Source organism: Phalangium opilio, unplaced genomic scaffold, assembly GCF_054372755.1.
Source record: "Phalangium opilio isolate 3A_F unplaced genomic scaffold, DU_Popi_V2 ptg000540l_1, whole genome shotgun sequence".
Lineage (NCBI taxonomy): Eukaryota > Metazoa > Arthropoda > Arachnida > Opiliones > Phalangiidae > Phalangium > Phalangium opilio.
The window spans coordinates 768,818-794,355 of record NW_028324244.1 but is presented as its reverse complement, the minus strand read 5'-3'; the positions used below and the strand labels follow the sequence as shown (position 1 = coordinate 794,355).

General features: G+C 36.7%; 3 protein-coding genes across 5 annotated transcripts in view; 2 read left to right on the top strand and 1 right to left on the bottom strand.

Moving 5' to 3' along the window:
• The first annotated feature begins 1,366 nt into the window (after positions 1-1,366).
• Positions 1,367-3,716, top strand: RpL15 (ribosomal protein L15). Its single transcript, XM_089862575.1, has 4 exons — positions 1,367-1,385; positions 1,595-1,800; positions 2,009-2,145; positions 3,350-3,716. The coding sequence occupies exons 2-4, from the start codon at positions 1,629-1,631 to the stop codon at positions 3,653-3,655; spliced, it is 615 nt and encodes a 204-aa protein (XP_089718701.1). The 5' UTR covers positions 1,367-1,385; positions 1,595-1,628; the 3' UTR covers positions 3,656-3,716.
• LOC149588524 (uncharacterized) lies at positions 3,702-6,837 on the bottom strand. The gene is made up of 8 exons (XM_089862571.1): positions 5,668-6,837; positions 5,452-5,595; positions 5,297-5,362; positions 5,097-5,225; positions 4,886-5,040; positions 4,504-4,817; positions 4,172-4,436; positions 3,702-4,103 (listed from the first exon to the last, which is right to left on the bottom strand). Exons 1-8 carry the CDS (start codon positions 6,691-6,693, stop codon positions 3,752-3,754), a joined length of 2,451 nt encoding a protein of 816 aa, XP_089718697.1. The 5' UTR covers positions 6,694-6,837; the 3' UTR covers positions 3,702-3,751.
• A 971-nt stretch (positions 6,838-7,808) lies between these two features.
• Positions 7,809-25,538, top strand: part of LOC149588522 (tyrosine-protein phosphatase 69D-like) — a 318,777-nt gene continuing 301,047 nt past the window's right edge. For all 3 annotated transcript variants that reach the window (XR_016379951.1, XM_089862436.1, XM_089862435.1), the window contains exon 1: positions 7,809-8,667. Coding sequence is in view for 2 of the 3 variants with exons in the window: in XM_089862436.1 (XP_089718562.1) it covers positions 8,403-8,667 (265 nt within the window). In the remaining variant the exon portion in view is untranslated. The remainder of the gene's footprint in view (positions 8,668-25,538) is intronic.

The following is a 25,538-nucleotide window of genomic DNA, read 5'->3' as shown; positions in this document are numbered from 1 at the left end:
TTCGTGGCAAAAAGTAAGTTTGTGAGACAAGAACGACGGGGAAGGAAACCATGTTGATAAGGGGAGAAAAAGTTTTTCGATACGAGAAAGGAACGCAATTGTTCATGAACGAGACGCTCACATAATTTCGAGACTTGGGTTAAGGAACTAATAGGGCGGTAATTAGCGGGATCGGCCCTAGACCCTTTTTTATGTATAGGAGTAATGTTGGCTTCTTTCCAGGCAGTGGGTACAAAACACGAAGAAAAGGAACGCGCTATGAGTAAGTATAGTGGTAGAGCTAAGAGAGGTGCAAGGGCCTTTAAGTAGGGATGTCAACTTCCCACAAAAAAACCGGTTTTCGGTTAACCGGTTAATTTTTATGGCCGGTTTAACCGATTCAAAAAACTGGACAAAAAAACCGGTTTTTCAAAAAACCGGTTTTTATCCGGTCGTTTATGATAAATGTTGAAAAATGCGATACTCCAACGTAAACTCAAAGACCAAATATTAGTACCGAGTAGTTAGTACCAATAGGTGTTAAGTAATGCCGTTTTTCATTGGTATTCTAGAATAGGCCAATGAATAATTACTCGATAGATGGAGTAATTTTCTTGGAGTGAGAACGAAAGTTCCATTAAAATTGCATTATACACATCTATGTCTCCTTTGTTATTGCTCCATGGTGCTAGATTGTTAGCAGCCAACCGAAGCTAAGTAACATTAAGTGACGAAAATGGAAAACTTTTAATTCTGTGAATTAAAAAAAACCGTTTCGGTTTTCGGTTTTAATTTTAAAAAACCGGTTAAAACCGAAGAATTAAAAAACCGGAAAAAACCGGTGCTCCGGGATTGAAAAAACCGGTTTTCGGTTAAACCGGGCGGTTTTTGACATCCCTACCTTTAAGAGGTTAGGGTGGATACCATCGGGACCTGGTGATTGTTTTATATCTAATAGAGTGAGGAGTCGAAGGATATCGCAAGGGTCACAAGTAAATTCGCTTAAGAGGAGAACCGAGGAATTCGTGGGGATTGGATTGAAGTTGAACGTTGGATCATTAGAATGCCCAAAAAACTGACAAATGGTGCTGTCAAACCTTTTGAGCGGCTTATAATCCGTCAATTCATGATTGAATGAAATAGTTTCATTTTGTTTTGGGTTTTAGAATATGCATTGAAATTTTTAATAGAAAAACTAAATTAAAATTTTCATGATAAATTTTTGGCTGGTTTTTGGGCTGGATAGCCTAGATCTTAGGCAGTTTTTGGGCTTCTTTTCGAAACACCGATTGGCGGTTTTTTGGGCTTGTTTCCAATTTGATTTTGGCGGGTTGAAGGTTTTCAATCTGGCATCCCTGTTTTATAGAAAGGCTGAAAGGTCCATTTTCTTAGTAGCGGCAGCAGAGGTGAGTACACGTTTTCAATATTAATCTTGTTGAATCGCGTTCATTTTTAAGTTTAATTAATAATAACTGACTCAGAATGTTAATTAATTGTTTCTTAAAGCAATAGCGATAATTATTTTATGTTAAATATAGTGTTAAATCATCGTAGCGAGTCAGTTTTCATGCCAGGCGTTAAGCCTGTGCTCATGGCATATTTTTGTCTTTTGCAGATTTTTTTGAAATAAGAAGAGGCCGGTCATCAACATGGGAGCCTACAAATATATGCAGGAATTATGGAGAAAGAAACAATCGGACGTAATGCAATTTCTTTTGCGAATGAGGTGTTGGTATTATCGTCAACTCTCTGCCGTTCATAGGGCTCCCAGGCCAACGCGTCCCGATAAAGCTAGAAGGCTAGGATACCGAGCCAAACAAGGTAATTGTCCATATAAGATTCTTTAAACTAGTCAAGCCTATACCAATATGGTAGTTGTTGTTTATGATGATAATCAAACTTAAGACTTGAGTGTAAAATTCACGCTGATTTGTCTATCTTCCTTGGATGTCTGATGCCATGATAATAATTAATGTAGACATTTTCTACTTAAGCGCTTGTGTAAAGTTCTTGTTTAATTTAATTTAAGGATACGTCATCTACCGAGTTCGTATTCGCCGTGGAGGTCGCAAGAAGCAAGTACCAAAGGGTTGCACTTATGGCAAACCTAAGAACCATGGTGTTAACCAACTTAAACCCACGAGAAACCATCAATCAATTGCTGAGGTAATTAGAAGTTCTAAGCCTACTTTACTAACATATTTGCTTTAGGGTTCATACAAACCTTGAAATGTCAGGGAAATAAATTGACTAAAATTCAGGGAAAACTAGGGGAAATTTATAATATTTGGTAAAACTCTGGGAAATTTGTAAGTTTGCTCTGAAGGGGTTGGTTCAACTAATACAAAAAGACATTCTAGGTGTCCTTACACCTGGACATGTCAGGGAAAGATATGGGGAAAAACGTGCGCGAGTTCGGGGGAAAATATGGGAAAAAACGTGTGCGAGTTCGGGGGAAGATATGGGGAAAAACGTGTACAAGTTCGGGGGAAAAACGTGTACGAGTTCGGGGGAAAAACGTGTACGAGTTCGGGGGAAAAACGTGTACGAGTTCGGGGGAAAAACGTGTACGAGTTCGGGGGAAAAACGTGTACGAGTTCGGGGGAAAAACGTGTACGAGTTCGGGGGAAAAACGTGTACGAGTTCGGGGGAAAAACGTGTACGAGTTCGGGGGAAAAACGTGTACGAGTTCGGGGGAAAAACGTGTACGAGTTCGGGGGAAAAACGTGTACGAGTTCGGGGGAAAAACGTGTACGAGTTCGGGGGAAAAACGTGTACGAGTTCGGGGGAAAAACGTGTACGAGTTCGGGGGTAAAACGTGTACGAGTTCGGGGGTAAAACGTGTACGAGTTCGGGGGTAAAACGTGTACGAGTTCGGGGGTAAAACGTGTACGAGTTCGGGGGAAAAACGTGTACGAGTTCGGGGGAAAAACGTGTACGAGTTCGGGGGAAAAACGTGTACGAGTTCGGGGGAAAAACGTGTACGAGTTCGGGGGAAAAACGTGTACGAGTTCGGGGGAAAAACGTGTACGAGTTCGGGGGAAAAACGTGTACGAGTTCGGGGGAAAAACGTGTACGAGTTCGGGGGAAAAACGTGGGGAGAAACGTGTACAAGTTCAGGGGAAAATATGAGAAAAAACGTGGGCGAGTTGGGGGAAAAACGTGGACAAGTTTGTATGAACCCCGATTTATTACTTAGAGATTATAGTGATGACAAAACATGCTATGAAAATCTGTGAAATGAACCAATGTGTTCCCTTGGCTGTCTGAAAAACTAAGGCTTAATATTAGGCCTAACCTCGGGCCAAAGATGTTTTTTGTTATTAAGGAAAATGTTTCAAAAAACCACTCCCTTTTATTTTTTCTTTAGGAGCGAGTTGGCCGCCGATGCGGAGGTTTAAGAGTTTTGGGCTCTTACTGGGTTGCCAATGACGCTACTTACAAGTTCTTTGAAGTAGTTTTAATAGATCCCTTCCATAAGGCTATTAGACGCGATCCTAAGGCCAATTGGATTTGTAAACCAGTGCATAAGCACAGAGAATTAAGAGGATTAACCTCGGCTGGGCGGAAATCCAGGGGGTTGGGTAAGGGACACCGTTACTCTAAGACCGTCGGTGGTTCGAGACGCGCTAATTGGAAGCGTCGTAATACATTGTCATTGCGCAGGAAACGATAGATTTAACGTTTCTGACGCGCAATTTATGAAAATAAAAGCAATTCAATGCATTAAAAAACAATTATTTGCAAAGTTTATTAAACAAACACATCATCGTTACAGAATTTTGCGTAAAATCTTATCGGTAATCATTTCTAAACCTAATAAGGTTTTTCTAAATTTGACATATTCTTCATAAGACATTCCGCCGTCTTTCTCATCCCGCCATTTGGAAAGCATTTCATTGGTTCTCTTGAGTACTTTTTTACACGGTTCACCAAAGTCTAAATTTGTGGTACTGGTATTATCTCGATCTAAAGAATGTTCGATGTATTCCAGTTCGTCTTTCATCGCTTGCCATAATTCCTGATACGCGTCGTCTAATTTATTTTCGTTTGGTACTAATATAAATCCTTTTGGTAATTTAGCGTAGATCCATTGTGTAAAAACCAAAAGTTGATTTTCATCACTGAAAACATTAATTAGTAGGCCAATTTAGTCTAAACGCTTCGTTAGTACCTAAAAGTTCATTAGTACCTGTAATAAACTAACAAATTAGCTTCATCCCCGGAATTAATTTCAATTTCGAAATTAACACCGAATAAAATTGAAATTTGTTCAGAGAAAACGTAAAATGTTTGTTGATCACTGAAATTGTAAACATCGGGGAAATCCCCGTTATCTTTATTCTCCGTTAGAATTCTTTCCAGATGATGTGATGAGTAATTGGTACTTATTAAAGTTAATTCCATTAGCTTTTCCGTTGTTCTGAGAGACATTAATCTCTGAACAATAGGCAATTCTGTTAATTAAAATTAACTTTGGTTAATAATTTTAACTAAAAATATTTAAACTTAAGTAAGTTTTACCGAAGAATTTTGTGCTCGATACTATATCTTCCATACTAATGCCGGTAATCATTGGCATTTGTTGAGTGAGGTCCCTTTCGAGTGTCCATTTAATTATTAAATTGGCATTAAGGGTTGGCATCATCATTTTAGGCACTTTAAGAGAAAATACCGCCGAGATCATTTGATTAGGCTTAACACAATCACCACTTTTTCCCTTCTTCGTTAAAATTGGTTGACTTGGAATTTCTGACGTTTGATGGATAAATATCTTGAAAAATGATTCCAATTGTTGATCGTCCGTTGTTAATATCCCCGTAAAGTCTTTAATATTACTGAAATAATTAACTTTATTATTTAGATTATGGTATTGATTTAATTTAATTTAAATTACAAAACGTACTAATCAGATTGATTGATAAATGTGATTCCAATTGTCCAGTTATTGCCGTACACGCAATTCCACCGTGACAATAATTTTAGGCCTAGATCAGGGACGTTTTTTGGCATGATTATATCCATTAAATTATCTTTTTTATCCCAATTAACTAAATTTTCCTGAATGATATTAATTAGAAGCAATTTATTTTTTAGGTTTTAGCATTTTTAATTACAGGGATTTCCACGCATGCCGGTAACTCCCCGGTACATTGAGCTATTTTTAAACTCTTTACAGCTGATTCCAAAACTCCTTGCCTATTTCTTAGACTCTCCTCTACTTTGCTTAAAGCCTCTTGCCCTAACTGTGAAGTTAACGTTAATTAACGTTTAATGTAATTTGAAAATAGCGATAGATGATGGGCAAGTCACAAACCAATAACCTTCTTTGAAGTGCCTGGTGAACTTGTACTAGTTCCGGATTTGATTTGGTTTCATTTAGCTGTGAGATTGGTCAATGGAGGGGTCAATCAGTTTGGGGTTTTTTTCTTTCTTTTAAAGTTAAATATTAATAAGTTATTAAATAATTACTTTGGAAAAGTTTCTAGCGTCTAAAATATCAAAATTAGGGGCACTATTCTTATTTCCTTTTATAAAAAGGACTAATTGTGATTGGCCATTATGTAGAAAATCACCGTATGTAACATCGTTAGCCTTATGCCATACTTCTTTCACCTAAGTTAATTTTAAATTAATTTAATTAACTCCCAATGTGAAATTAACTAAAAACAAATAGAATTTCCTTACTGAAATTCTGCCGTTATCGTTCCTTTGCACAGCACAAATGCCCTTATTTGATTTTAATACGAATGAGCAGGAATAAGGATTGTATTTAGTTATTTTAAGGATATGCGTGTAGTTAAACGCGGGTATTTGGCAACAGTATTTCGCGAAACCTTGTACAAAGACTAGAAATTGTACATTTGTCGCTTGTTTTGATATTATACAGCAACTATTTCTTTTTAATGCCCCAAAATTGGATGTACATTGATCAGGTTTGCATTGTAGGGTTGTTTCCAACCCAATTTCTGCGTGTAAAATTATAGAAATGCAGCTAACGTTCTCGTAATCTGACGAGATGAAAAGTTCTGACGGAATGGTTTGTACATTTTTGATTATAAGCTTGTGATTATCATAGCAAAGAAGGAAGAAACTCAGGGATGTAATGTAGTTTTGGAAATTATCAAGGTGTAATTTTTGGCATGCCAATAAGATTTGTTTGTGAATTATATCATCCCTTACGAATTGAGCTTGTAGCAACACAAACTTTACCCCCAGCTCGTTAGTTATAGGGGCCATCATTAATTTTGATTTGAGAAATGAAAATATGGATATGTTAACGTAATTAGTGATCCAAATTACATAGGGACCGGGTAGAAATTGATGGTTAGATAGATTATTTTTAAAGGAGGTTGTTTGTAATTGACAGTGATCAATTTTAGCGACCGAGTTTGGAATTTCATCAAATATGGAATTAAATTTAAGTTTATAGAATGTCAAACAATGGTCAGGTTCGTTCACAGTTATTTTAGTCTCAATGGCGATTAGGAATGATTTAATACCTTCGTGTTCATCTCGATTATCTCGCACTATTCCCGCACAAAATCCAGTAAAATTACTTTGAAGCTCCGTAGTTACTTTAAATGTTTTTGATTTAGAATACTTTTCATTGGAGTCAAACTTATAAATATCCAGAAAAACAGACACTTCTTTATCGTTTTTAACTGTATGCAAATAATACACTCCATCTCGATACTGTAACAAGTACTTCATTTGCTTTAAATGACAATTTAGGCAGTGATTTTAGGAAATACTAGTCAATTTTGCATTTAGTTTCATCCTTGGCGCGCTTTTTCTACAGCTAACCTCGTGACCTTAATACTGGCGCGAACACTCAAGCGCGTGATCGGCGGGAGCCGGGAGGAGGGTTCGGGTGTTAATCGGAACTGCGCAAGTCTCAACTTTCCCGCGCTTTAAAGATTCAAAGGTTAGCAAAATTTACGAAATCCTAGAAGCCGTCTTGGCGAATTATGCAATTTTAATTAATTTAAATCGGTTTTAATTACAATTAGTTGTTGGAAGACTTGAATAATAGTTAGATAAACTAATTTTGAATTGAAATAGAGAAAAATTAGTTAGTTAATTTCGGGTATTTAGAAGTATTTATTTATTTAGAATAATTTCTTCAATCTAACATTGCATTAAGCAATTAAAATAGCTTTTAATTGCGATTAAATGTTGAATAGCGTAATAATAGTTAGATAAACTAATTATGATTAGAAATAGAGCAAAATTAGGTAGTTATTTTCAGATAATTACAAATAATTAATTTTTTCAACTTAACATTTATTATTTATTTACAGTGATGCAAATTTTGGACAAGAAAGCTAAAACAACGTGAAATAAGTTATGGTGGAGGAAATCAACGATGGAATTAGATAATTTGTATCATCTCAATTCCTACCGTTAGAGATAGAAGGGTGTGACGTTTCAGGGTCAGAACTGTGAGCTCCCTATTGTAGAATTTAGCAAAATTAGTGATGTTGAAACTAGGCATAGTGCCTGGCAGGTCAGGTGCAACATGAGGCGCTAAATGTGCTCCCGTTTTTGATATTATAAAGATCAACTGAATAAATTTCCGCCTTTTACAAAAATTTTACGAAATTGGATATGTTTTAACCTCGAAATTATTGGTAATTAGCTTGTTTAGTGTCACATTTTCCACAATATTGTTATATTAGTTTCTTTCTACCCCTGAAAGAGGCGCACTTTTAGTCACTCGTGTCAATTTAGGCAATTATTTTAGAATTTACGAGTCAATTTTACATTTAGTTGCATTCTTGGCGCGCTTTTTTTTCTTTTTTTAGTTTTAGTTTTGAAAATACACGATAGATGGCAATTTACAGTTGCTCATTCTTTTCCTAGGTGGCGCTGATAGACAGGAGCGAGACCGGTGCCGGCAGCCTGTCGTAACGTTTTGGTAACGTAGAGAAGTCATTGGCACGATCCGCGGCGATCGCGAGCGACGGAGCTCGAAAATAAACCGCTGCCGGGGTTAGTACCTAAGCCTCGTCCGTTCTGCCATAAATTATAGCTAAAAAATTAATTTTAAACATTAATCCATGTCGGTGTCTATCAACATCAATTCTTTGTCATCATCCGATTGTGATTGGTGATAATTAACACCGTGATTACGCGTTTCAACTCGTTTGGGCCGTTGTTAAGACCACACATCACTCGTTTTGGATTTTGTGCTCGTCCCTCCCCCCTGCCGCCGTGTAACCCCCCAAAAGTGCAAGATTTTTGGTGTCAAAAACCGGAAAGGGGCTCGATATTTGAACTTTAAACGGTTTCCGATCGACTGTTTTATTCGCGTGTCGTTTCTTTACGATCTTTGACGGTAAATCAACGAAAATCGAAAATAGACCACGAAGTGACGTAGGTTGTGCGCGTGAACCCGGTGTTTTTGACGCGTTTTGGTTATGGAGCCTAACGTGGAGGGAAAAAATTCGGCCAACTGTAATAACACCGTCTCCGATATATCTATTCATCGAAGGTTAATGGCGCGGCTACCCGAACCACCCAGACATTGTCTGCAACCGAAACCACCACGTTCCAAGAAGATCATTCGTTTCGCAAGATGGAAAGTTCAACACCTTTGGCTAAATGCTTCAAGAAACACCGTCCGCTTATGGAACGTGTCTACGTTGCTTCTACTGTCTTGCTGGTTTCTAGTTCACCAAACTGGTGAGTCAGAATTTTACTGATTTTTATAACGTTTATTATTTCGTAAGTACAACTGTGACACGTTCAACTTAAGCCTTGGCGCTTGTTTTAGGCGGAATTGGGGTTAGGGATCGCGATGGGTGAAGTTAGGGGTATTACACTTCAAAATAGGCTATTATTTTTAATGACAACTACGGGGTCACGTTGATTACGCATCCCCAATCTCATTACATCACGCGAAAGTAGTGATATTTCAACGGTTAAGATTTCCCAAATCCTTAATCTTAACCCTAATATTTATAAATAACGCGTATCTTCTATAAATTTTAACCTTCAAGGTTAAAAATCCAATTTTGATGCCGTGCATGGCTTCATTAGATTTTCCCCCTCCGGGAAGGGGAGTAGTGGGGGGGGGAGAAATATTTGTAGGAAACCGGTGGAAAACTTTGCCCCTTCTTTTTTGAAAAGCCTGAAGCGGTATTACGATTAGTCATTTAATAATTTACGCGATGCGCTCAAAATTCAGTAGGCCAATTTTTAAGGTAAAATGTCTATGACTCAAAAGTCCAAGGATTCCCCTCGAACTTTGTCGCCCCAAAACTTGACTTACAGGAGTGCGCCACGCTCCTTGTTACTTTGCGAGGGTGAGGGTAAAACATGGGTCGATTTTGTTTAGGGTTTTTTCGACCACCCCCTTGCTCAATTTGGACCATTTCCAGGAAAGTAAAATATAGGGGAATGGGCCGGGTACGTCTTACTGGGTGACAAGTGACGTAAGAAAATTCTCCCCATTTCGCCTTCCTCCCCCCCCCCTTCAAAGGATCATAGTACTCTTGAATTTCTTTTTAGGGCCCTTACATTTTTATTTTTTAGGCCTAAAATAGGTCTTAAAACAGCTGTTAAGTTACTTAGCGAATTTTGGTGTGTTTTTTTTTTTAACTGAAATTATATTATGAGAAATATTGCAACTAGTTTAACGAAATTTAGTTCTTTAGGTATAGGTACCTGTATTTTAATTTTTTTTTTAACGTGGGTCAAATGTTTTCATTCTTTTTGAAGTCTGGCTTGTTTAGCTTGCTATTCAAGCTCTTTCAACTGCGCATTTTTAAAGGGGTTGTGTAATACGGTAGGCCTTATTTATTCATAAGAATCTTCGATTTTATTTGTTATTATTTTTATTTTTAATTTAATGGAAAACTTTAATGCAATACTTTTAGTTTTAAGTTACGCTAAAATGTGTAATTACTATAGTTTTCTAAACTTGAATGTTTATTTAATATTAAATTATAATATAATATATATATTTAAAGCGAATAATTAAGGCCTATGATGAATGGAGGTATTTCGCAACACCTTTAAAACATTCTACGCGCATTGATGCATATTTTGGCGCTTGCCTAACCAACCCGTTAATAAGAAACGGTTTTTCTAAGAAGCCCTGTTCGCATATATCTTTTTTATTTTCATTATTTAAATAAGCAAGCGCATTTGTTTTTTTAAATTTTTTTCAAACTAAATTAGTATTTCAGTTCAAGGCTCTTTTTTTCCCCCAACGTTATTTTGTTTGCGATAATATATAATTGCCAATTGGGTTAATAACTGTACGTGTTGCTATCTCATTACTGGGACTTTAAATGCGATTTAAATTTAATTAGGTAAGTGCGCCATTAGCGAGTGTTTTTACGCGTACATTTATTATACGTCATCAGTTTTGGGATACTGATCCCCTCCCCCTCCCCTCTCTGGGAATAATAAATTTAAAAGAAAATGACGATATAACCTTTGAACTTTGTTGTAGTTTAAAATGACCTTGGGTAGACCAAGGGTTTTTTATTTTTTAGACAATGCTTATTTGCGATTGTGGAAAACCATTAAATATACCTATTGTCTTTTCTCAAATTTTATTATCCGGGGCCCTGGTTTTATATTATTATATAAAAAAGAATTGCTATTCGCTACCAAGATGAAATTAATTTTCGTAAAATTCTTTCGTTGTAATTGTCGCCATTTTGGTGATTAAATTATTGCGCAATTAACGATAGGGTGATGAATTTCTTTTGGGGGGATGGGTTACGCTGTTACGTAATTTTTTTCTAACGAGGCTTTTAATTAAAAGTGGTGTAAAATAATTAATATAATTAATATTACTGTGGATTTTTTTTGTTTTATAATTACGGAGCGGCAAAAGGAAAGTTTAAATTTTATTACAAGGGTAACCGACTAACCGCCTACATTTTGATATATTTGTAATTTGACAGGGACTTTAATTTAAAATTAATTTAATTTTAGGAGATTTACCGCGATGGGTTTTTAGTTTAAACACAATGGATGTCTTTTAATCTTGGGCTTTTTGTGTAACTTTTCAAAAAGTTTTTGACACATTTGAGGAACGATGAAAATTTGTATTTCCACGTCATTTCTTTTAGCTAAAGGATGGGTGAAAAATATTCTGTGCACTAAAGGGGGATAGTAGTAGTAGTTGAATTGCACGAGTCACAAATGACTGGCAACACTTGTTCGCGCGCTATCTATTTAAAAATACGGTTAGGTTTAGGTTCAGTGCGAATTTATCGTTATGCCACTATCTCTTTAAAGTTTCTGCAATAATTTGAGCCGGAACTATATATATATATGACCCAACGTGTAACTCCTATTCTCTTCCCCCCCCCCCTTTTTTCATCTTGGATTTGTGATGACACTAAATTATATAGGGTTAAGAAATTACTTACCACTCTCTAAAAGAAGAATAGAGAGCGATAATTCTTTTAGGTTAGTTGCGTGTCCTTTAGTATGTCGGTGGGTAGTACAGTCGTTTCTTTCTCTGTACGTAATTGATTTGGTTTTTATGGAATCCCCCTTTTTATAGTTTTTTTTTTTTTGTAATTTTGGACCGCCTAAAGCATTTTGTTTGCCGAATGCCCGATATAATGTTTTGTTTTATTAGAGGTATTATACAGGAAAATATTCCATTTTATTGTTTTATGACGTTGGGGGATAATTGAGTGTTTGGTAGACCGAAAATAGGCTTTAGAAATATTTGAATTTTAATATGAAAACTGAATTTTATTCTTCATTCGTTTGATTCATTTTATTAGAAATTTTCGGTATTTAATTTTTATTATTTTATTTTATCAAAGCTTTTGTAATAGGGTTTTGATGAAATTTCCACGTACCTCTATATTATTCCGGAAATTTAGTATATATATATATACGTATGTTTTGTAACGCCCCTTTTTCTCTATTGTTTAGGCATCTCTGGTTTTTATGGCTGTTTTAAAAAGACTATGTTTTTTGTAAACTTGTGCCAATTCAGACTTAATTCAGCCCTTATTTTAACTTTATACTCCCTTAAAGAGAGGTGCAATGCGCAGCTTGATAGGTAAAATTCGTCATACATAATGATTAGTCTAGGTCTTCCTACAAAATCCGAGTGAAAATGTATGTAGCACAATGATTCCTAGTAGCTGTATGTATTCCTGAGTGTTACTTTAATATACACGTCATATTTTTGAGAGAAACAGGACTTTTTGACAGTTGACCCTTTTTCTGCAAAAAGTCTTACCTTCATCTCTGGCCATTGGACAAGAGAAGGGTTTGATCTAGATACTTCTGTTTCTCTTTATATAAATTTCACAAAATATACATTTCTCGGGTAACATTTTAAAATGATATTTTACCTTGATTTCAAAATGAACTTGACCTCACGCGATCAGTATATACAGCTACGTTAATAAGGTCCTCTCTTACCGGTATTCCATCTCAATCCGCCAAAAAAAGGCGCCTCTTTACGCGTGTCTAGCACGTGAACCAACGAGCTCGTGCTTCGATTGATGGACATTTTCGATATAAACCGCGTGCGGTATCCCCATCTGGCTTTGACAGTTTTAATTAGTGAAAGAAGTGAGATATGGTACCGCCCGTTAAGTCGAAATGGTCTATTGGACTAGACCTATAAATTATACAACTTTTCTCCAACAATCTCGCGCCATGCAAGCTCGCGAACCGAATTCCCGCTAAAATCCTGCTTTCCTGTAATTTTTCCCGCCCTTTTAGCTTTACAGCCCCTTCCTATATGCAACTTCCACTTGTTTTTTTTTTTTTTCTTTATAGAAATTTGCGACGAATATCATTAAAATTCTGTTCTCGTGACGACGTTTAAAGGCCCGTTCAGACTGTAGAATAAAATCTTACGTTCATGTTGGTGGAGTCTTTTTGCTCACTTAATTTGACACGTGTCAACGACTATACGTGAAAGATTCGTTCACGGGTAGAGAATGTGGAGATTAATCCACCTCTTTACCGCCTTTTCTTCAGTAACTTGGCGACCAACGGGAACTTAAGACTTTAGTCTGTCTGAATGGGCCTTAAGTTTTTTCTTTTTTTTTTCCAAAATTTATAAACATACCTAAAGGGGTTAGAATTCGAAACAATTTAATACCTGAATTTAATTGATACTTTGCTAAATTCCAAAGACAACTAACGAAAAAATATTTGACAATTTCACTTTCCCTTTGCTTTGAATTAATGCCTTTTTAAAGGTGTTATTCCATCCTGAATCGCTTCTTCACTTCAGGCTTGATTTAATTTCGATTGAGATAAAAAATACCATTAAAACGGATTGAAATACACAGCAATACTTAATCGGTCAGTGACTTATTAAAGATTTTTTTTGGAGAAAAAATCCTAAAAATAAAAAACTTTAGGTTAGGATTCCTTAGATTTCTTTTTCTTTTTTCGTACTTTAATTTACCTCCCTTTTTCTTAAAGACCCGGGTTATATAGGGTCGGTGACCTTTAACCTTTCTCCCTTTATCCATATAGGTCCTTGGAGGATCCCTTTTTAAGTGAATTTTGAAATCTGGTATAAAAATCTACTCTTATAGGTTAGTTTTCTTACTTTCTTTCGAGTTGGAAAGGGTTTTTTTTTTTTTTTTTTTTTTTTTTTTTTTTTTTTGAGAATAGCAGAGTCAGCTTTGAAAAATCTTATGGTTACTCTTCAGGCTTTTTATACCTTTATCCTTAAAGAAAGCTGGATCTTTTGACTCTATTCTCTTAAATGCACCCAAAGGGACCTAAAGTTTCTTTTATCCGATCGTTCAAACTCTGATTTTTTTTTTAAAGAAACTTCGTTAGGCTTGACTTTCTACTGAAGTTTTTGACCATAGCTTAATTGTTATATAGATAGTTTGCGCTAAGGAGGCTAGAAAAATTTCCTCTCACCGGATCTTAACTTTAATCAGGGTTGCCAGTAACTTTACTTGGGTCAAACTAACTGCAGTGATAATGAAATGAATCAAAAAGTCTCAGGTTGGACTCCTCACCCAATCTGGAGTATCCCCGATTATAAAATTAATTAAACTCTCAGATTGGACTCCTCACCCAATCTGGAGTATCCCCGATTATAAAATTAATTAAACTCTCAGATTGGACTCCTCACCCAATCTGGAGTATCCCCGATTATAAAATTTATTAAACTCTCAGATTGGACTCCTCACCCAATCTGGAGTATCCCCGATTATAAAATTAATTAAACTCTCAGATTGGACTCCTCACCCAATCTGGAGTATCCCCGATTATAAAATTAATTAAACTCTCAGATTGGACTCCTCACCCAATCTGGAGTATCCCCGATTATAAAATTAATTAAACTCTCAGATTGGACTCCTCACCCAATCTGGAGTATCCCCGATTATAAAATTTATTAAACTCTCAGATTGGACTCCTCACCCAATCTGGAGTATCCCCGATTATAAAATTTATTGAACTCTCCGATTGGACTCCTCACCCAATCTGGAGTATCCCCGATTATAAAATTTATTAAACTCTCAGATTGGACTCCTCACCCAATCTGGAGTATCCCCGATTATAAAATTTATTAAACTCTCAGATTGGACTCCTCACCCAATCTGGAGTATCCCCGATTATCAGAGTTAAACTCTTTCTGGAAAAGTTTCATCTTGAATTTTCTTTGGTTTTTTATTTCTGTATTTTTCAGGGTGTGTAGGAAACTTATGTTTTTGTTTTATTTGACGCTTTAGGCTACAATCTCGGGGATTTTTGTTTTGGGCCAAAAATACATATTCCGGTGTACTTTTATTTATTCGCTTCTGGGTTTTTCTTTCTGGGAGTTTCTCGCAAAACTATTGTACGTAGATTGAAGAGAAGAAATCTCTTTGAATATTTATTCCTTGTTTTCTTCCCAGTAGCGAAAAAATCGTGCAATCATCTGGGATTTTAACGATAAAAATAGCTGTTTTTGTGTTTTTTCTTTGTATTATGTTCCCGGAGTTGAGGTTATTTTGGTTTTGTTTTTATAAGATATAGACTCCGATATTAATATTTAAATAATCGAGGTTTAGTTAGTGTTGATATTCTGTGGATTTCTGACCTTAGAAATATCAAGAAGTGATATCTAGTTTATTAGGGAGAAAGTGTAAGATGCCTAAGTATTCGCGCTCGCCATAGTCCAAGTCCCCCTTTCAAAATACAAGGGGGGACGTAAAAGAAGGCCGGGCTATTTCGCGGCTTTCGCCTCTCCTCAGTCGGAAAATATGACTGTAATTTTCATCATTCGCGTCGTGCTGACGTGAGTTTTCAAGAACCAATGAGATGCTGGCTGGTTGTAATTTAGAGGCAGCGGGGATTAACTCCGGGCCTACGTTTGGACTGGAGATAAAGCTATATTATAAATGTGGGGCGAATTTATACCTTCTCCCTAATAAACTAGATATCACTTCTAAGAAGTATTTTAAACATACTTTAATATTGACAAAAAGGGATAATCGCATAGGTTTTAGTTCAAAAGCAAAAATTAATAGTAATTTTTATATATACAAAATAATTTGCACGTGTTGTTATAAGTTAGTGCCCAAGGGGTGGGACACTCGCTTAATTTTGATTCTTCAAATATCCCTTATTCACGGTTTATACCCGCGAGTATCCAACCCCTCGTGCGAGAACGTGCTTGTCCAAATATATATATATATTAGAGAAATAGAAAAAGGTCAAAAGAAGAAGAAGAAAATCCACAAGAATGGTTGAAAAAGAAAATGGTATTCACCTTTTCCAAGTTGAGTATGCAATGAAGGGAATTATATTACTATAGCTTCTCGAGTGTAGAGGAATGTATTTGGAATTGGGGATCGTTGTGTAGTATTGTCTTTGTACGCGGTATAATCTTACGATTGGAATGTAAAGAAAGAATTGCGTGGAAGAAAGGTCGGGCAGGGTGCCCTAGCAGCAGCCAGCCAACGGCGCACTGCGGACCATTTATTATTCTTGCCACTGCTATAATCGTAAAGCTATTTTGTTCCGAGATGTCTATGGGTAATAGATCGCCATTACAACCTCCGCTTCCCCCTTTCGCCCCTATTTCTTACGTGTTTATCTCACCCTGAAAATTCTGCAGAAAAAAAAGGTTGAATTGAATATTTTCTTCTTGAAAAAGAAAAGATAGAAAAAACAGAAGCTGGTGAAACACTTAGAGGAGAAGAGAGACCGGCCATCTTTGGTCAGGCGGAACAACTTAAGGTGTGAATTAGATTAGCTGAAACTAAAATGGAAGGGGTGGGGGGATTTCAACGAATCATATTGTTAAAGACCCCAACTAACCTTAGCCGATACCTCAATTCCACGCCCAATGTACTTTCGTCCAGAAACCATCTTTGTATGGCACCTTGAACCATCCTTCAAAGCTATATATGTCCAAATCCGAACATCCTTTATTCAGTTTGAGAGAAATAAAGGAAAACGAATGTATCTAGCTAAAAGAAAATGTTCCTGGGATTGGGTATGTAGGGTCGGGTGGAAAAATATCCATAATGTTACTTCCTCGTTTCTCTCTCTCTCTTCTCTCTTTTTGGGAGAGAAAGCGGAAAAACTGAAAAGAATCTATCCATACGCAAACAATAAACATTAGGTTGTTACGGGCGCGGACCCAATATCTAGGGCCATATTTTACTCTTGCTGGTCTAATCTCCTTTTCGGCTTCTGTAACTCGGCGTGAATTTGCTCCATTTCCACGTGAATTTTGGAATAATTCACTGCCCTGGTCCAAATTTCGCCAGATTATCGTTTAAAACTATACTAGCTTGCTCGCTATTCGCGTTATAATGTACTAAATCCCACGTGATCCACGCACTAGAGAGAGTGAAACTGTATACTCCGAAATGCTAGAATTTATATATTCCTCTTCGTTTTTTCTTTCCCCTTTCGCTGGACTCTCTTTCTCGATTTCTTTTTTTGGGGGTAATAGCCTAATCGGATCTGAACCACGCTTCACCGATGAATCTGCTGGATAGGGAAAGAAAGAAGAGCGGGATGCTAAGTCTTCTACGCAACGATTTGGAGAGGGTGAAATGGGTATGGAATATACGGCCAGAGCTTCTTTATGTATGTTATGCCTTAAAATAATAATTTCTATGGCAATCTGGTTGGTTATACGTGAGGTGGTTAGGATTACCTTGCCTAACTTCGGATTGTAGTTTTTCTATTTATGATTTTTCTTCGAATGAAGGGAGTTTTGGGAAGAAAGTTTAAAGAAACGGATGGGTTTTATTACGGTTACATTTCAAAAAATTATTTATTTTCATTCTAATTTTGTGGGGATGCTTTAACTGTAATGTATTTAAAATTATGGCGTATGTGTTGGTAAGAGATTTAAATTATAAAATCGAAACTTTAATAATAATCTAGGCTTTGTCTATGAAGGGATTTCCACACTAAGCCTGTGGCTTGTTTACAGGTGGGTCTCTTTACAATGCTTAGAGGGTGCCACAGCTAACCTACAGCGCCCTATACTAACTATTACCGTTAACCTCTGCAAGTTTTGGTGGAAGGGAGAAACCGGGTTAGACCGCGGAGGAAAACTCCTTTTAACAAGCGGGGAGAGAACTTGCAAACTCTACGCAGAAGGATTTGTTCCCAGATTTTCAGCCGGTGCCACAGTCCGGGATCGAACCCGGAATCCTATTGCTGCGAGGCGACAGCGCTAACCGCTACGCCACCCCACTTCAATAATCAATATAATTAGAATCTAACCTTAAAATGTGTAAATTTCAACTGATTTTGCTTTTAGTCTACCCCATTCAAAGATCTTCGTGCAATTTTGACCTATTTTCAGTAATGTATTTTCCTTCTTGATAAATATTTATCAGTCTAATCTCTATAGAATTCCCAAAGCCATAATCGATTATTGATAGTAGCCCCGAAGAGTCTAGACTCTATATTGAATACCCATTATTTTGATGGTTTATTTCTTATTTAATGATGCTAAACATTATCCCTAATGATTATGTGACGTGCGGATACGTCAGTAAGTAGTCTTCTAGAGACTTCCACTGTTTGCTAGCTGGCTTTGGCATATTTTTTTAACCCTTAAATACGTCTACGGCATCGGACAATATCTCTCATGGTTTCCTATGCAGAATCCCAAGTAAACTGATGCCGCCTGCAGCTTGATATTAATATTTAGCACAATTGACCAATTTTCCAGCCCAATTTGGCTACGGAAAATAGCTACCGCGGTAGATCAATTTTACATCATCATACCTACCTTTCTGAACCTTTAGAAGGATGAAAAATCATCATTTTAAGGGGGGGGGGGTTTCTCTTAGAAACCGAGTGAAGCCCCTCTTTTTTTATATCAATTTGGGAATTTTTTTCTTCCGGGTCTACGGAAGAATATTTGGGATTCTCTTCTCTTTGAAATTTAAATTCTATACTCCGATATCGATTGCCTATACGGGGTTTGCTTTTAGTTTTGTACGTAAGGTATGGGTGAATGGAGTGGAAGCCTGGCCCATGTGAATTTCTAATGCGATTGATTTTAGCTCTCTTTTCTCCTTTCTTAACTTTCTCTCTATTAATTCGGTACATCGCGAATGAAATTTAGAAATTTCTCTTCTATACGGTATTGGAATTGTATTTTATATAGGTTGGGTGCATGATCCAACCGTAAGTTGCTTTAAAGCCATATTAAATGTGGCTTGAAACGTTTACGAAGTACTTGAAGTCAATATTTTGAAGTAACATTCTCTCTCAAAAAAAACCAGGGTTAATACAAACCTGCAGAACCTGGAAAAATAAAGGCAATAAATTGTTGGCTAAAAATTCAGGGAGAACTCAAGGAAATTTAAAATTGTTTACTTAAAGTTAGGAAAATCAGGGAAATTTGTGAGGCTAGAGTAAGTTGTGCTCTGAAGAGGTTGCTCCGACCAAAGGTAACCAATCCCGTAGTTACTAGGCCTTCTTGCACCTGGAAAAATCAGGGAAATATATCAAAACACCTGGAAATATCAGGGAAATCGGTTTTCCCAAAGTTGTATGAACCCCGCAAACACGTGCTCATCTCCCGCCAAAAACCACTCGTTAGTATATGATTCCCGCCACTAAAACCCACTTGCACGTTGAATCACTATTTCAATAAGTACACTTTAAATTATGGTTGTCTAAAACTACTTAAAACCCACATTTACCAGTTGGGTAAACTTAGATTGCATCATTTATACGTAGATCTATGGAATAAGGCATTATTTCCACCTTGCTCCTTAAGATTCTTCACTTTAATATAGACATATAGATGTATATGAGAATAGTGGTCCAATACTTGGAAGAAAGAAGGTGCGGGTGAAGTCTTTTAAGTAAGATTACTCCTGGATGGTTTTGCTAAAATATCTCGGGCCTCACGTCAGGTTTTCCTTAATTGCATTTAAATCGGTCGGTGCGAGCTGCTGCTATCGGTTCAATTTTCAATTAGAGTCGTAAGGAGGGTGAAGGGAGAAACTTTTAAAAGGCTCTTTGAAAAGATATCGTCCTCTCAGACGTATTCAAGTTTCTATGAGTCCTTTGAGTGAAGGGGGGAGAGTGAGATGAAGAGAAGAATGCTTGGTTCACTGTCGGGCTCCTTGATCTTTCATTTCCTACACTTTAGCACGTTTCCATTATATTCCTTATGCTTTTCAACAATACAGATTGGTTCGCCTGTACTACCTTGGGGTATGATACTGGGCTGTGGATTATGGGTACATTATTCTTTGGAACACGTAATGTATAGTCTAATGTAGAGGAAGCCATGTTTTCAATGCATAATTTCTGTTTAAGTTCAAACAATAGATGCTGTAGCAAAATTAACCATTTTTATCTGTTCTTTATTTCGATTTTGATTTGCGATGAGTTGGCAAACTTTTGAGGTGGAAGTCGCCTTGAAATTCATTGTACTGTTTTGTTTTTAATTCTAAAGGTGGGATTTCATGACACGAGATTAATGATTATGGATTTAGCGTCATTCCAAATATTTAAATGTGATTTCTCGTGATTATTTCTTTATTAATTTGGTTTTATCCTTAGTCCGGACTCAAACTAAAAAAACCGCCCAAAATCCCCGGGCTCGGATAAAAAACCGCCCAAAATGCCCGGGCTCACGTGTTTCCCTTTTAAAGTTTACGCTAGATTTAACGCGAATAACTCTAAACCAGGTCATTTAAATTTGTTTCTTATACTCCGTTTAATTACTGATTGTAATTAGTTTTCTACGACGAATTTAGCTGGTAATTAATTACCTCTCAATTGACAGTTCATTTATTTACCGGTAAACGACCGTTTTGTATAGTGTTGTTTTTTCTTCGAAGTTTTTATAAATTAATTTCCTCTCCCTCTCAGTATTACCAAGTCCCAAAGGTAAATCCCTTTTGTTCTCGCGCTGACGAGTTCTATTCGAAGCCTACCAAGATCTTGGGGAGTCACGTCTTTACTTTTTCTCCGCTTCGTTAACTAGTACAGACTTATATTATAGCTCTATTCTTATACTATACTTTGTTACCCAGAAAGAGAAATTAAGACCCTGGAATGCCTACGAAGTAAGATACTAAAGAGCTGGGATATTTTTTTTTTCGCACCCAAAAACACCCCCCTTTAGGTTGTGGCATTTATTAAAAGTAAATAATTCCGAAGTTATTATAGTATGTCTCTCCAAAATATTTAGGTATTTGATTATCCTATGCGAGATGTTAGAAAAATGCATGTGTAACTTCACGTTTATCGACTTCCGGAACTACTTCCCCTCTCACCAACCTTTACCCCGATTTTTTCGTTAATTTCCCAAACGGCCTTACCGGATATACCTTAGAGAATAATAGACTCTGGCTTGGGTCTAATAGGAGAGTCCAAGTAGACTTAATGCTTCTCTTCATCCCCCCTCCCCTTTTTGGTGGTGCTGGTTCCAATATAACGCCGCATTCCAATCGAAGTGTTCAACACCGCGTAAACCTCATTCTCTATCTCTGTCTCAATTACATTTTGATTGTTATGCCGAAGGAATTTATACCACGTGACCTGGGAAACTTTGGGGGGGGGGAAGAGAGTCTGGAATTAAAATTAAATAAAATTTAAACACAACATTCTGGTTTTAATCTATAGAGTGATTATATTAAATTTAACAGGGAAATTTTTGAATGAAAAAATTTGTGTGTGGAATTATTTTGGAGTTACTATATATTTGCACCATCCCTGTTGTATCTCTTCTCTCTCTCTCAATGTTTCTCCATCGCATCTTCGGAAAAAATCTCATCTAGGGACACTCGCGGCGAAGCGTTTATATTTGTAACGTGTAAAAAAGGGGTAGGAGAGTTAACTACACCGGCGTGTATGTAAGCAATGCATTCTTCCTGGAAAGGGTTAGTGTGGTTTGTCGCGAGACTATATAACTTAGTCCCCAATATCCCAGGTATATACATCGTGAATCTCTCGCGTGATTGGTTGTTTTTCTCCCTATGGTATCTCCTCCTATACTGCATCGTATCGTCCTTACTTAGTATATAGCTGATTTCTGAGTTATTTTCCTTGTTTTTTTGGGAAGCGCTTTAAGGTGGTTTTTCTTCTTCCGCTATCCGTGAATCGTGCGGTAGTAGGGATTTTCTCGCATCAATCTTTGACAAATAATCCGAAAGGTACTTTGTGTGTGTGTTGTATAGTTTCAGCCTTTTGTGTTTTGGGTATTTTCGACAAGAGAGAGATACCATCTCGGTTTCTTTTTATTTTTTTATTTTGGTCGCGCTGGGTGTTTCATTCGTCTTTTCTTTAGAAGGAAATCAATATCGAGGACTTATTTTTGAGGGTGCAGGCTTAAATTACCTGGGTTTTTTATATATATATATATTGTATGTACAGAATACTGTAGCGACAATGGAGACTTCGGTATTGCGTTGTTTTCAAATGATCTAAATTTACCAAATTAATTATAAGAAGTATTACATTGCATTATTATCATAAGTTCGTAAGATATGTTGGTCATAAGTTTGTCACTGATAACATAGAAACTGGAGCTTGTAATTTTGAAGTGAATGAGGTAGGTCATAGATTCTGGGTAAAGCGAAGACGCTTGGTGAGGCGCTGACAAAGGCTTAGTAATGCAGACTAAATAGGAGCTAGATGGAAGTCCTGCAAAACTAATTAACCATTCGAGTGTAGTACTTCAATTCTCGCTTGTCGTTCTTTCTGCCAGAACTAACTCGAGCTGTAAGTCTCTATGTAGCATTACGAAGTATATAGGTAGTGTCATACTTATGGTAGTAACATATAACTTATAAACTTATGATTACATTAAGTAAATCAATTATGGCTTTCACGTTACGTACAAGCTTAATAATTTTCAACCGAGATTGAATATTTACGTTTTGATAAGCTAATCATCTCGGCTATCTTCCTTCCGAAAATATTACCATGGAGGGCTTCCTCAGGGTCCGTTTTGAGAAGGTATATACGAAAGGAATTTGTTACTGGGTCATACTTTCAATCGATTTTTATCCTCGGCTTGTTCTCTCAGTTCTTGCTTTTTCCTTACGCCTTTTTCCTTAGTTAGTTGCTTATTCATTTATTCCGATTTTCCTTTTTGTTGCTCTCGCTTTATTTTTCCCCCAATCCGCGCCAAAAACTGGAGGCTATCCAGAATAATAAAGAAACCGCAGCAATATACGTAAACATTGTTTTCTCCTTGCTTTTATTATTGTTTTTCTAAAGAATTATCTTCTGATTATCAGAGCTATAGTTTATCTGACTGTACTTTCACGTCTTTGGGGGAATTTGTCGATGTTTCGAACAGGGTTCGTACCAGGGTTGGAAATAAGGTGAATTTGGTTAGTGGTCCTCGGGACCAGTGACCCCTCATGTTGGAATTATTAAACTGGTCCTTGGGACCAGTGACCCTCGCATTAATTACTATTTTACCGGTCCCACTATAAATTAAATTTCTAAAATGGTGCGAATAAAAAGCACGTAAAGACAGTAAAAGTAGCGTATGAAAATTAAAAATAGTTAACTTTTATTTCTTATCACAATTTTCCAACTAGTTGCCACTAAATATCAATCAACATGTCTAATGATATTTGAAGTTCTGAATCCTTTTCTGAACTATCCTTAGTCCTTATTGCATTTTACATAAATTTGGTGGCAATACCTTTTCTCGCTATCAGTAAGCCAGATCAAAATCCTGTAATGTGACCATACACTACTGCCTAATGCAACTACTGACAACTAGTACTGACTATCGTCTAGGCTGTCGACTACAAGAGACTCATTCTAGAATAGACCCTAGTCAAGATCAATAGTCAATAGACTACAAAACTTTTGTAGGGAAGCTGTAGCCAAGGAGTACTAACTACATAAGAGTAAAATTGGTAGAAAATGTGTTGAGCTTGAAAAATTCTAATAAGGAACCCCGAATTATTAAACTGGTCCCACCGTCTATTTTTTCCAAAAACGATAATTAATAAAGTGGTCTCTTGGACCACTGACCCCAGGTTTTGGAATAAATAAACTGGTCCGAGCAATTAATAAACTGGTTTTGGACTTGTAAACCTGTCTTATTTCCAACCCTGGTTCGTACACGACCTGGAAAAGTCAGGGAAATTGAAAATGGACTTGAAAGGTCAGGGAAAAATATATTAGAGGGAAAGTCTGGATAACAGTGTCAGGGTGACCAGAAAATGTGTTGTCTGTGATTTTACCAGAGTCCCAAATTCACAATTATTTATGATTTACTTAAAGTCAAATTTAAACGAAATAGTTGGCTTATTTTTATAACAGTAGCAACTCGTGCCAAAGTGATTCGAGTGAATTTTCATATATGTTCGCCATGAACGTCATTGCAAATGGTCAGGGAAATTTGTGGACTTTAGTCAGGGAAAACCTGGAAAAGTCAGGGAATTTCATTCCAATAAACTTGTACGAACCATGTCGAAATTGGTGGTCTTTCTTGGGCGTAATTATGTGATGTTTCACCTTTAGAGGTATAGTAGAAGAAAGGTCAGTAATAGGAATTTACCCCACCTGGTTGCGATTATGGCGCGGAAATGTATACTGCTATCACGAAAATGACTTTCCAATTTGTTCAGGTCATCGATGACCGTTAAGGACTAAAGAGCCGCAGTGGAATGGTTGGTTTCCTCCTCTCTCTCTCCTTTTTTTTTAAGGGAAGCTCTTCTCTATACTCTGGAGGTTACAATAAAGGGGTGATCAATTGGAAGAAGTAAATGCCCTTTTCCCAACAACCTACCTCCCACGCCATTTAATTCTCCCAGACTCCACCAGTCTCCCGTCTCAGGACTTTTTTTTCTGCGCTATTGGGTGCCCCTCACGTACTAGTTACGTAACGTTACTTCCATGATCATTTCCACGCTAGACGGCTCCTTACTTGACGTACGTGGTCCCGGGGTTTACTACTAGGGTGGAACGGACTAATTAAAAGTGACCTCTGACTTCTCCCTTTCTCGTACAGTTTCTCTCCCTTTGCCTAATTCGTTTAACGCGCTCTCAGGCTGACGCTGAATACTCACTCCCCTTTTTGCGCCGGGTTTTTTTCTACTGTTCTTCCCAAACTCCGGTTTTTTTGTTTCATTATACTCAAGTTCCGAAAAATAGGCTTAAGGTTTTAGGCCTAAATGCAGGCTTCACCTAATTAGGCTTAAATTTTAATAAGACTTAGGTAATTTGGTACAAAATGCCTACTATATACTTAGATGCATTGCCCTAATTAAGACAAGGCTTAAATTTCACTTACTGGAAAAATAGGCTTAAGGTTTTAAGACCTAAATGTAGGCTTCTAATTAGGCTTAATTTTTAATAGGACTTAGGTAATTTGGGACAAAATTACTATTACTATATAGTTATTACATTGCCCTAATTAAGACAAGGCTTAAATTTTACTTCCTGTAAAAATAGGCTTAACGTTACCTTCTTTTAAAATTAGGCTTAGCTACTCTCCCTTGTTTGTAAGAGTTCGTTTATTTCCTGTTATTTCAAGATGTCACGTGATTTCCTTATGTTATTTTGTGTAAAAGTATGGAATTTTTGTAGGATAAACGTCTAATAACTGGGTGAATTCCCGCAACTATGTTTTATTAATAGTACAGGTTTTATTAAGATGAGTCAAGTACCAATTTGGAATTTAAACAATTTATTAAACTTCTTCGTCATGGATAAGGATATGTTTGTCGTAAGTTTTTCCGGCTATGTAGTGCTTTTTTTTAATATACAGACAATTTCCCGTACACACGTAAAAATCCTATTGTTTACAAATGACCAGGTGATGTGTAGGGTGGCTTCAGGTAGTTGGTTAGGTTTTTTATTTATTTTTTTTTTTCACGGAAAGGAAAAGTTACGTTTGATTGTTTCCCTAAACCTGAATATTTTTTTTTTTCGTGTTGTGTTGTGTCATCGTTAATCTCATACTTTAGTGAATTCCGAGAACGGTAACGATACCTCAAATGAAAATTATTTATATTTAATTTTAGTTTTTAAATAAAACATCACTAAATGTTTGTTTATCGTGAAAAATTGTGATACAGGTCCTGAACAATTCCTGGTGGCGGGGATGTAATTAGCAATTAAATATTAATGAG